At 42.1% G+C, this 13,059-nt stretch overlaps 1 protein-coding gene across 1 annotated transcript in view; it reads left to right on the top strand.

Moving 5' to 3' along the window:
* The window catches only part of LOC147668236 (lipolysis-stimulated lipoprotein receptor-like), a 119,151-nt gene extending 109,981 nt beyond the window's left edge, over positions 1-9,170 (top strand). Inside the window, exons 7-8 of the mRNA XM_086948678.1 lie at positions 8,990-9,037; positions 9,121-9,170. Of these exons, the coding sequence (XP_086804804.1) occupies positions 8,990-9,037; positions 9,121-9,170 (98 nt within the window). The remainder of the gene's footprint in view (positions 1-8,989; positions 9,038-9,120) is intronic.
* Positions 9,171-13,059: the final 3,889 nt, after the last annotated feature.

Raw genomic sequence — 13,059 nt, 5'->3', positions numbered from 1 at the left:
AGTTAAAATTAAGGACAAACTACCCATTGTGTATGGAATATGAAGTTGTTTGGCAAGTGCTGTGTTAACGTTGAGATGTGGAAATGATACATGGTAAGGAGAATCTCCGAAGATGAAATAAATGAACTGAGTAACCCCTAAATTGGTGTATATATTCAAGGAGCTTTGCTTTTTTGTTAACTAGAATCTAGACTTAAGTTTTTAAAATGTTTAATATTTTGGAGTAATTGTAATATTCTATAGCAGTAGATAATGAGGTGCTTGGTTAGAGATTGTTAAAGAAATATCTTTCAGAAGATATTTTATTTTCAAAACACTGAAGAAGTTAATCCAAGGAAGAGTTATGAAATGATAAACTGTAGCCGCAATCTTCCTTGTAGTATTCTTGTGTACTGTTGCCCATTTCTTTAAAGCAGTGTGCGTGTTGATTAAGAACTGTGACATTAAAGATCAACAATTGCGACAGAGGATGTGCAGGGGATCACTCTGGTCGCAGGTATCTATTGGTTTCTTCTTTCCCTAAAGCTGCAGACTAGTGTTTGTATATTATCTTTTCCAGAGGATGTGTATATTTCCTGTGGCGAGATCGTTTTAGATTTGTATAAAACCACTTAACAATAGTCTGCAAAGTACTAGAGCCACAAATCCTCCAGGCTGAGGAAGTATCCATACTGTCTGCAAAACTATGGCTGGCATGGGCTTCCAAAACCATGCATGATTAAATAAACTTGACTGTAGTATCCGAAAAAGTATGTTCTTTCCAAGATTTATTTTGCCAGCTTCCGTTAGAGGAAAAGAGTGCTGCCATCATCTCTTAACGTGAAGCCCTTCTACAAGACTTGCTCCCCAGTAGATTCTACATGGGTTATAACCAGTCCTTGAAAGCAACTCCAGTATCCTGGCATATTTGTGTATCTCGTTTTAAGAGTCTGGGGACACGAAGCACAGAAAATTTAAGGATAGAGTGGTGGAGGAATTGAATGACTAAGAGGATAAAATAATAATGTTTACATCTGAATGAGATACATGTTGCCAAGCTAAATGAAGCCTATGCTTAATTAAGGTTAAATGATCAAAACTAAAGTGTGGTCCATAATGAAATAATGATTAATACTTGTGAACTTCGAAAATTCTACCTGTATCTGGGATCTCAGAACATTTCTTTCCAAGGAGAAATATTTCCTATCAAAAGGCAAAATTAGGTTTCAGAAGCTGTTTTTGCCTTAACTGGACATGGGTAGGTGCTGGTTTGCTTTCATAAAATGTTTTCCCTGAATGTACATTGCAGTATTATACTTTTCACCTCTGCAAAACTACTGTGATGTGAACATTGTGTGTTTGTAGATCACACTTATTCCTGTTTCCATGACTATTCCATCTTTTAGGGTAATATTTGCTAGGATGGTAATATAGGCCCCTTAAAGACTCAGCCGGTTCACTCATTTGCTAAGCTGGTCTTGCTGAAGAAAATGCACAGGTTCTGCGTCTTCGGGTACCCACCAGGCAGCAAGACAAGGAATATTCATAACCTCCCCTCATACTTAGAGACCTACACCCATATCTCTGAGGGTTCCATATACCCGAGTTTAATCACTGTTCCTGGTTAATCCTGAATATTGAGGGCTTTGATGTGAAGAGCCTTACATTTGACATGCTCCACATCAAAGTATGTTGATGACCTTGCCTTTGAGGTATTCACCAAACACTGCTTTAGTAGTGTGGAATTCCTAGAGCCAGACACCCAACACATATTGTTTGGGGTCAAGGACAACAAGTGTTCATGTTTATTTTGTCCTTTGGACAAGTAGGCTCAACCTCCTGCAGCACAAACCTTTTGGCTGCCAGATTACAGTACCTTATTATGGATCAGGGAATGGCATTGTCTGCAGTTCAGGTAATATTTGTGTCCATATGTTAATGCTGTTGGAACTTTTATTTATGGTTCATTAATACAAAGCCTTTATTATTAGGGTTAGCACTCTAAAGAAATGTAAGTTCAAACTGCACTACTGACAGTGGTTCCAGTAAATAAATGTGTACACCCGTTTGGAAAGTTTAACAATATGAGGCTACATATAATGCTCACATGAGGCCCTCTGATTAGATGCAAATATCTGCAGAAGCTTGAAAGCAAGTCTGATTCTTTGCTTTCAAAAGGAAATGTTAAAAAAAAAATGCAACTGGGAAAAACATGTTTTGCTAAACTACTGTGAAATTTTTGGTACCATTTCTTTAAAGCATCATTTAGTAAAATGTGTTGATACATGCTAGTATTTCCAAAAATATTCTTAATGGAAAATCAGTGCAACCAGTTTCAATAAGATTATGGGAATATGAAAATAAACAAGCACTTGCAAAGCCAATAGGTTTGACATTGTGGTCCGCCTTTTAGTTTTTGTCAATACATTTCTTGTTTTGACTTGATTAATGTTGTAGGAGCTGCCACTCCCTCACCATTATAACAAACAGCTAAGTTATTTTTGATTTCAAAATGCATCCATTGCCGCAGTAGCCCCAGGTACTTTACAAAACTACTTTGTGTGCAGACAATCTCCTTGAGAAAAAGCGAAATGCAGTCGCTCTCAGTGAAGCCAGGCACCAGATAAATAAAGAGATAGAATGTTAATAAAACCAAAATGTCTGTTAACATCAGACCTAACTAGGGACCCAATTCTTAAAAGAAGTCACAAAACGCCCCCTGGTATGTGTTGTTGCATTAGTGCAGATTTACAGCTTTCATGAATTTTCTAAACTTTACAGAAGTAGGCCAGGAAATGGTCCTCTAGAAAATATCAGTGAACTACATTTTAGTACGAGCAAATTTGCATATGTAGATTTGCTCATGCGAAAATCTGCTGAGCGTTTACAAATTCACCTTTCTTACAGTTTCTTTTTTCACAACCCTGGAATAAGTTTTACTTCAGCCCTTGTCACAAGTAAATTTCCAACCTTTTTCAGTATGAGAAAAAATTAGAGAAGAGCTTGTGAAAACCTCTAAAATATACAAGTTAGTTGCTTTGTCGAGACTCAAAAGGGCTGTCCAACCCTGAACTGTTGCTTACCACTACCTGCCTAATATGTAGATTTTCGGGAAGGTAGCAAAATCAGTGAATTGTTAATAGTTCGACCCTATTATAGCACATAATGAGAGCGGCTATTATCGGAGTTCTTTAAGGAGATTGCTGCCAAAACTTTTCACCACACTACATGGCACCAAAGGGACAAGTAGATATGTTTACAGCACGAGTAGATTTATGAAGCAATCTGTCCCATTGACAAGATATTTTATCAAATTCCACAACCTGGCTGCTTACTCTATCCAGGAACCCAGGATAAGCTACCATCTAAGCAGTTATGACAAATTCTATTTGTCAAGGCTGGGCCCTTCTGCATGAGAGGACCAACAAGGTAGATAGACTACTTGTGGCAGATAAAGAGGCCAGAGAGTTGGAGATTGATCATCCTATAGATACATTTTCTTCCAGGTTTAGGGGCACACCCTCCAGGGTGAATTGCCTGCATAGGCCTGCTATGCCATTGAAGGAGCAGTACTCCAAGAAAGAGATGCAGTTATCATCCCGCACTTAAGTTGAAGCAAGTATTCGCTAACCTGTATGTACTCTTTCCCTTCAAGGCTATTGATTATCTAATGGCCTTCAATAGAGTGACTGCCAGGAAGCTTAGTTTCAAGGCAGTGCTTTTTTTTAGCATGCATCCTTTACATATGAAACTCCTAGCCTCTTGCTCCTTTAGGGCCTTTACCGTTAGTTCTGGTCCTTAAGGAACACCCAGTGGGAAGGTATTTGTTACACTATTCTCAGTGAAATCTTGTAAACCAAGGCAGGAAAAAGAAATCCAGCCCCCCTTATTGATGGCCATTAACCTAAAGCAACCCACTTCCTGGTGCAGTGTTTGTTTTGGTGGTCAGGAAGCAGTATCCTTCCTCTATATTTCCTAGTCTACTGGAAAAGAAGAGTAATGTAAGGGACACTGGGAAAGAAACGTTGTGGCACTACCCTTAATAAACCAGCATGACTGGCTCATATCTGCTTTTCTGGAACTTTTGAAAGGACTTCTGCCCATTATGTTTGCTCGCTGTGAGGTCCACAGACTATTGGCCTTGAGAAAAAGTAATTCAACACTTCTCATTCTGAAAGCTTGAGAAGAGATGTTCTTTTTTTTTTTTGTGGACTCGAAAACCTTACTGCCAAACACTGCATCAAAATCATGAGTTTGGGAACCAGTGGAAAACCAATCACTTTAGTTTGAGAAAACATCTCACTATCTTTCAAGTGGCAGAACATATTGTAAGATAAATAGGTGTTCAACTTTATACACTATGGCCCGAGATTCCGAAAGGGTTTGCTACCCGTTTTCACTGTGAAACCACCAGGCCCGTCTTGTACCAAGTAGTTGAGGATGTAACCATTGTTCTAAAAGTAAGTGACAGCGGCAGTTATACTTTTAAAAGCAGCAAAGGCATGTATTTATGCCATTTCCCATTAAGAAAGACACCCAAAAAGACAGGTGGCCAGGACCTAGCTGTTTCTTCAAACCCATGAACATGGGATACCGTAGCAGTTGATATTTCTTACCTTGCACAAAATCTGTACTGATTTACATCAGGTACACTGGATCTGAATATTTGACCACCAAGATGCATATTTTCAAGTCTCCATTGTGATAAGGAAACAGCAATCGGAGTCCATGTTCAACAAATACAAAGTACTTCCTTTTGTAAAGGCCATACCCCGTATATTCTTTTTAATGCATGGCAATAGTAACATCATACCTTTTAGGTAGGGAAGATATTAATTTACTCTTCTGGGGATGAGGAATCTCAAAGGCAATTTACCAGATGACGAGAAGGATTATTATTTGCCCCTTGATACACTGCACAATAGTTTCTTGACCGGCACAGCAACATTTCTTCCCCACACATTACAGAGGAAAGAGGGCTATTTTGACCCAAGGAACACAAAAATATCTGGTTTTGTACCATACCTCAGAAACATCATTCACTTCAGACAAACCCTCATCCTAGTTCCAAAGATCTCATCTCTGCTTTGATAATTTTCTACATTTTCATGGTTCATCATGCAGAACTACTTACGTAGCCCTACAGAATTGCCTTCAAGACCAGTGACTTCAGAAATCTAGAATGTAAGCAGATAGTTATAAATTTCCTTTTGTTCATCACAATATGTCTCTCTCTGATCTGTCGCTGTCTCTTCTGATGATAACAGAAAATCATCGCATTCTCTTCCGAAAACGATTGCCATCCAGACAATTTCGACAGTCCAGAAAAAGATGTGCAGACCGATCGACTATCATTTCATCCAAATGTGTTGCAAATAGAAAGATAAAATAACACCATCATGATTGAACTGAGGGACAACCATCTAACCCCAAACTTTTTTTTTCTTTTTTTTAATTTCAAAATCTATTGGAGAATGTTATGATAGAAAAATGCGACATGAAGTTTGTCCTAATTTACCAAACTCACAGGAGCATGTTTCGGGACGTTCTAGCTTGAATCTAAAATAATCCTTTTGCTTTTTGACGTTTAACTAGCAGGCTGAAGTAATAGGCATACTTGGCTAGGGAAATCATTAGTACACGAGGTATGCAGAACACTTATTAAAAAATACTCCGGATATTTATGGGGTGATTTCTCAAGTAGCCCCCTTTCACCATGGTAAGACACACACAATACTGTACGTCCAGGTATACAGGGACTTAGCTTCTAGGGGAAAGTCATCTTGTTCAGACACTCAGGTGTTCTAAATTTTTCATTCAACACATTCCTTTGCGACCAAAGGTGATACTAAAACTCCAATTACCAGAATGATGAGCTTGAATGTAGTTACCCTCAGCTTGCCATCCCAGAGGTGATATTGCGACCGCCTAATTTCTGAAGCAACTTAAGTTGCTTTGGAGGCTGTATTTCATGGTACGGAAGACCAACCTAGTATTTCAATTCTGCCTTCATGGCGGAACTTCACAAAGTTACTCCTGAATACCTGCAGTATTGTCATGTGAACTTCCTTATGAACTATGCAGACATTGTGAAGATAAGGAGTGTTTGTGTCCTAGTGTACTCGATTGACCAAAGAACAATATTAGCCATAGCAGGTTCCATAAAATCTCCTTCTCAGATATCCCTTTTCACCGTTCCAATGGCCATGGACTTCCAGAATGTAAAAAGTGTCTGTCCTCAATTGCCAAGACCTTCATTGTATTTGGACTGAATGTGCTGCTTTCAAGTTGACTTCAGTTTAAACCCAAGCACCATATTAAGAACCATTATGTAGTGACCTTGGCCTCAACCGGAAAGGTGAGCAAAATGCAGGTGCTGTACTTGCATGAGCCCACACTATATGGTATGTTTGCCTTCTAATTGTAATTTTAGTTTTCCATGTAATTCATGCCAATTCTTTTCCATGATTTCCTAAAAACTATTACTCTAGCAATGATGCCTTCTGCACCACCATGACACACTGAAGAAAGTAGGAAAAATCTTGTTAGTTCCAGAGCTAGATAATTCTAGAACCTCCTTTGGTGGAGTATAGGAACCTATAGATCATTCTGCAAAAGTTAATTCTGCTACATTCGCTCTCATGAGGAATGTTAATATTTATTGATAGTGAAGAACTGCTAATGGCTGATCCACCTATTTCCTGGATACTAAGTTTTGATTATATCTCTCTAACAGGAAAAAGTTTTCTTGCTATTGTCAAGTGTGTTCATCTGAACATTTCACACATTATTTGTGGCTTATGAATATTAATAAAGATCTCCTTATGGAGAAGTAAAATGTACTCCTTTGTAATCCTCGTCTACATCAAGCGCATCTTCATTACTTTCATAACTAACCTGACTGCCCTCATGATTGTGCCAGGAGTATGGATGTTATTTAGTGATTGCTCTTCCTCTGTCTTGCCTGTCCAAACAACATGGTGATGTCTAATAGTGCACTACAGTCTGGTCTCTGGAACATGCATAAAGCGGTCTTAAATGATGCTATTAAATTCCTCTCAAGACTTAACTGCAGAGTAGAACAACAATTTCTTTTCAAGAGGCGAATTAAAGACTTCTGGAGTATGAAAACAAGTCAGAACCTGTCCTCTTTAGACAGGCAAAAATATTTCTAGGAAGTGATTTCTTTTCCCAAAAGAAACTTTCTACATTCCCTCATACAGATATTACATTATTAGAAGTTTTAAAAGGGGGCAATCTTCAGATCTGTAGGTGTATTGCTTGAAGATCAGTGTCTTTAGTTTGTTTGAGAAGTAGATGTGGAAAGATACCCGTCAGATTTGAACTCCAGTGAAGCTCCACAGCATTGATGACTATCAGGGGAAAGTTAAGCCTTCTATATTCCCGGAGTTTCATTCTGCTTATGCTGCATGACTTGAAAATCCCTCTGTCTTCATTGAGCATACCAAGGATTTTTATGTTCTGTTCTTGACTTACTGAAAGGTGTTGCAGCATGCATTAAAGGTTATAAGTTGGGAGCTAGAGAAGGTAGAACTATGTAAATTATTGTGTCAAATTTCTGTGGTCCTAGTTTTAAGAATGCTCTTCAGAAACATCAGATGGATCTTTTGGACTCCTGCAAGTAAAGTGTTGCCCTCATCAAGATGATGGCACTGTCAGCTGAACGGCTGTTCTGAGCAGTTTCATTCTGTACAGTAGGGTCAGTTAATGCCAGGCAGGCTTGTGCACAGTGTATGTGCTTAGGCTGATAGCAGAAAATCTGTAGCTTTTTTACTGATAAGTGGTAGAGCAGTGTCATCTATATTCAATTCATTGTGCCATTCCTGAACTTTGGATGTTGCTGACTGGCATATTAGCGCAGAGAGCATGGTGCCTTGGTTGAGTAACTCTTGAGAGAGGCATTGTACTCTTGAATAATTGTGGCATAATTCTTTAAGCTGAATGAGGTCTTATGTGAGACCTTGAGGGAGTGTAGGGTATCATTTGGTTACTGGTTAATGCTCACATGCTTTTCAGTTGGTGGGACTCTAGGTTGCCATGTGCAAGTTTCAAGTCTTGAGAGGATGATGCCTTGGGAGTCACCACAGGCTATACATATGGGCTTGTCCATAATCTGTGTGGCCTCCGTTCAGATGTGTTTACAATGACTGCAGGATGGTGCAACAAAGCAATTACTGAGTGTGTTTGTCAAGCTCAGCATGATCGTAGACCGAGTCACAGCCTGCACAGGTGTCAAGTAAAATTAAAAAGAATTAATTGCCTTTGGCACTCATCTGACAGTCTCGTCAGCCACTTGGATGGTTGCTGTTTTTATGTTGCAGGGTGGCCTGAGGTCAGACACACTGTCCTGCAGCAGGGCTTTACTCCTAATTCTATTGTGGAGCTGGTTTGCAGCTGACGTGTCGGTGATCTTCCCCAAAATTGAATAGTGTAATAGACAAGTGGTTTGTGAGGTTGTGTGAAGCTAGGCGTGACTTACTTCAGCGAGACATGGTCTGTTTGATCTTCCTGAGCATCTGGGAAGGTGCCCTGCAAAAGAAAATCAGTTGAAGCAATAATCTTGTTTAATCGTGACAAACTCTTGTTGCTATTCATGTGGCAACTTTTGTCATTCCACTTGGGCCACCACCACAGGTTATTGAAATGACTGTGTTGTGATTTTGCTGTGTAGATGCAATTATTACAGCAATGATTTGAATAAGAACATCTATGGCATGTAGGTAAAATCCTGTTATATCACATTACATTTGGGCTTTGAAGGTGAACTAATTATACTGGAGGCAGGTCCAGAGTTTCAGAATGTTCATCTGTCCCTCATAGATAGTTTATGGTAACTCACGGACTCCTGAACTTAAAATACAATTTTGTTTGTCCTTCTGCTAGGCACAACAAGTGGAATGAACAGAAGATGTATGATGCATGTTTTTATTTATTTATTTATTTTTTATTTCTAATAAACTTAAATCTGCATGTTCTTTAACCTTTCCAGTTGGTGGCCACAGTTCTCAAGTTCCTCTTCTCCATGAGAATGAATCAGGTATGCACAAGCACTAGAATTATTTTTAATAGTGTTGTTGTATATTTTTCTGAAATAAATGTTTGTTCTTTTCTTTATAAAAGATGAGGCTGCTTATCCCATCTCGGCCAGCCCAATGTCTCATCAAATCTAGTTTTGTTTGCTTGGGTTCTGAGCCAGAATCTGAAATGCAGTAACATTTTTTCTCCAGTATTAGGGTGTCTTTCATAGATTCACATGCTTGAATATTCCCCGTCGTCGAAGTGGGAGTCCCACAGTAAATCAAATAGCAATAACATACCAATAACATATGTATGTAAAAACATAACACATGAAATAGAGTAGTAACTACATAATAAAGGCTCAAAACCAATTCCTACATAGGAATACATGATAGAGAGAAAAAACACTTGTAACATATTCCTGTCATTGTTAGTCCAAACTACTACCAATCAGGCGCTAGCACCCTTCCAGAACCTTCTCCTCAGAGCTCAGACCTTCAGATTTACTACTGCATGTCATGTGAAGGAAGTCTCCCTGAGCTCTGCTCAGTTTTCTCTATTTCTTCAAGTTTTTCCTGTCTTCTCAACATGTCAAGTAGAAGTCTTTACTTAGACCTTGCTTTTCTTGTGGGAAACTGCGTATTTACTTTGAGGACCCCCACAAGAAGTGCATTTATTACCTTTATCCGACCATGAAGTTGGTAGCTGTAAATTTTGCAGGACTTTGTCAACAAAAACCCTTAAGGACAGAGAAGGCAGTCTCCTCATTTGGCTCCAACGTCTTAAGGACAAGGATTCGGCTTTGTCAGATGCAGAAAGTTTGCAGTCTGGACCTTCTCATGCAGCCTCCAAGCGTAGTAGTGTGCAGGATATGCCTTCTCCTTTTCTAAAAAGGAAAACTTTCCATGTCTGTGGCTCCTGCAGTGTCTTTACCACCTCCTACTGCCGCTACGCCCACGAGACCTGGCTCTCAGGCGTCTTCTGCTGCCTCCCATTATGTTTCTGCTCCGAAACATGTTTCATCATCGACGGGAGCGTCGACTATCATCCCGACGACGAGATCAGCCGTCTCCAGATCGTCGACGGCGACAGTGACGACGACATCAGCCTCCGGATCGTCGTCTACGTCGTCCATGTCGACAAAGGTATCGCTTAGCTTCAAGACTGTCTCGTTGACGATACCTATTTCCTTGTCGTCGATGAAGAAATCTGCTTCGTCGTCGGCAAAGTCATCGTCAACGAAAGCTCACAAGAAGTCTTCTTCGTAGACGGTCCCGTCTATGAGGGCTCCATCGACTCCGTCGACGCAGGCTTAATCCTCGTCGATGACCTCGACGTCTACGATGGTTCCGTCGACGGCGGATTTTTCTACAGCGACTTCGTCAACGCCTCTACCAGCGTCGTCGTCTGCACCATTGACGGTGGTTCCTTCATCGTTTGCCACAATACCTTTGGTGCCCTTGTCTTCCACTGGGTCTGGTTCATCCACCGCCGACCCCTTGCACCATCGTCGTCGGCGGACAGTTGACCAACTATCCCTTCCAGATCCACAGCCTCCCTTGCCCATGTTCGCCACGGGCTCTGAGCCGGATTCTGAATCTGATCTTGATGTGGATGATTCTTTCAGAGTGGCACGCAGTCCGTCAGATTTGATTATTAAGTGCCAGGATTATGGTGATGATGATGATAGCGATGGCCAGTACTCTCAGGCAGAAGAACGCTCTATACAAGTTCCTACTGTGACATTGCCATTGTTGCTCATCTCAAATCTCCAACATATGTTGGATGACTACAACCAGCGTTTTCGGTCTTCTCCGCAGGGTACGCCTATGCCTCATGTGCCTGCGACTGCAGCGGCTCGTGTCCCTGTTCCGCCACCTTTGCCACAAACACCTTCACCACAGGTCCAGACCTCAGTGAAGATTCACACTACTGTGTACCCAGTTGATGATGATGATGTCACTCCTGAACGGGAAGATGGTGAGGTCCATGATGATGATGATGAGGCCACCCTTATGGCTGAGTGGGACGACTACCAAATCCAGACGCCTTCCCCTCCCCTGGTAGAGCCCAGGGATTCGCCTCCGGTGGACATTGCGAGTTTCCATCAGCTGATGGATAGAGCGGCCCGGCGTTTCAAATTGCCTAGAGTCCAGAGGGAGGAGGACTGTTTCCTCTGATTTTAAAAATCAGCCATTCAAACAAGTCCACACTATACCCATCATAGACTTTATATGGGCTGAAGGGGTGAAGCTCATGCAAACTCCTAATTCACTGCCGGCTCAGCTGCCTCGCCTTGAGAAGAAATACAAGGCGCGTGTAGAATCTCCGGCGTGCCTTGTCGCTCATCCAAAGCCCGACTCAGTGGTCACTCAAGCTGCACAACGTCGTTCCCGTAATCAGGCATCACCAATTTCAGCTCCTCCAGATAGAGGGTCGGCACCTGGACTCTATTGGACGCAAGCTCTCCACTATGGCATCCACTACGCTGAGGGCGGCTAATGCTTTAGCCATCTTAGGCCGCTACGACCGCCAGATGTGGTCGGACTTGTCTGCCCTGGTGAACCTCATCCCTGACGCTTCCATGGCTGAAGCTTTGCAAATCCTGCAGGACGGAGAGAGGACATCAGAGGAGATCATTGATTGTGCAGTTGACATTGCGTGTACTGGCTTTCGTCAGCTTGCTGGTGCAGCGGTCTTACGAAGGCAGGGCTGGTTACAGTCCACCTCTTTCCGCCAAGAAGTTCAATCCAAGATCCTGGATATGCCATACGACTGTGAGACGCTTTTTGGAGCACACATAGACTCGGCTTTGCAGGCCATTAAAAAGGACACTACACTGCTCGCTCATTGGGGACTTTACAGTTTCGGAAGCAGCCATTTCGGGGTGCTCGCGGACGCGGCACCTCAATTTTCGTGTAGGAAACTATCAATACCGCTCTTACCATCAAGGTAACCAACGTTACTCTTCCAACCAAAGGCAGTCCTCCCGACAGCAGTCGTCAAAATCCTACAGGGGGAAAATCCCCATATAGAGGATCCACTCCCAAACGTCAGTGACTTGTGTATCCCCACCAGTGTTGGAGGTCGAATCTCTGTTCTTTTCTCAGTGGTCCTCCATCACCTCGGACCGCTGGGTTCTGGACATTGTACAAAAGGGCCATGCTCTAGAGTTCATCAAGATTTCTCCTCCCACTCCACCGTCTGGCCCGCCTCCTCCCCACCTCAAGGAGCTTTTCCATCGTTAGTCTTCTAATTCAGAAACGTGCCGTCAAGGTGGTTCCCAAGTCTCAGAGAGGAAAGGGTTTCTATTCCTGTTTTTTCCGAATACTCAAGAAGACAGGAGATTGGCGAGCAATTCTGGATTTGCGAGCGCTCACAGGTACCAAGAGTCAATCCTTCCGCATGCTTACACTGGTAGAGATCCTGTGTCTTCTCTCGATGGGCGACTTCATGACCACCATCGACCTACAGGATGCCTACTTCCATGTTCCAATTCTTCAAAAGCATCGGAAGTACTTGCGCTTCCGGGTGGGACGGAGAGACTTCCAGTTCAAGGTGTTGCCTTTCGGCCTCCGATCAGCCCCTCGTGTCTTTATGAAAGTATTGGCTCCAGTAGTGGCTTACCGGCGTCTCGGAGGCGTCCAAATCTTTCCATATCTGGACGACTGCCACATCAAGTCAGTCTCGCAAACAGCTGTTTCAACACATCCGTCTTTGTCAGGACGTGTTTCAATCTCTGGGCCTAACCATCAATGTCCACAAGTCTCAGTTCGATCCGGCTCAAAGCAGGAATTTTCTGGGAGCAACATTGGACACAGTGCTTTCAAAGGCATTTGTGTCCCAGGAGCGTCAACAAAATATCCTTCGCTTGGTGTCTCTGATTCGGGCAAGACTGTCCGTTTCTGTCAGGATGTTGAAGTCATTTCTGGGGATGGCATTGTCTTGTATTGCACTGATCCCAAATTGCAGACTTCGGACTCGCCCCATTCAGGAGGAATTGGACGTACAGTGGCGTCAGGTCTGCGGTTCTTTCAACGA

The sequence above is a fragment of the Lissotriton vulgaris genome, unplaced genomic scaffold (assembly GCF_964263255.1).
Source record: "Lissotriton vulgaris unplaced genomic scaffold, aLisVul1.2 SCAFFOLD_361, whole genome shotgun sequence".
In the NCBI taxonomy this organism is placed as follows: Eukaryota; Metazoa; Chordata; class Amphibia; order Caudata; family Salamandridae; genus Lissotriton; species Lissotriton vulgaris.
The sequence above is the reverse complement of the archived record's forward strand: the minus strand, read 5'-3'. Positions and strand labels throughout refer to the sequence as shown.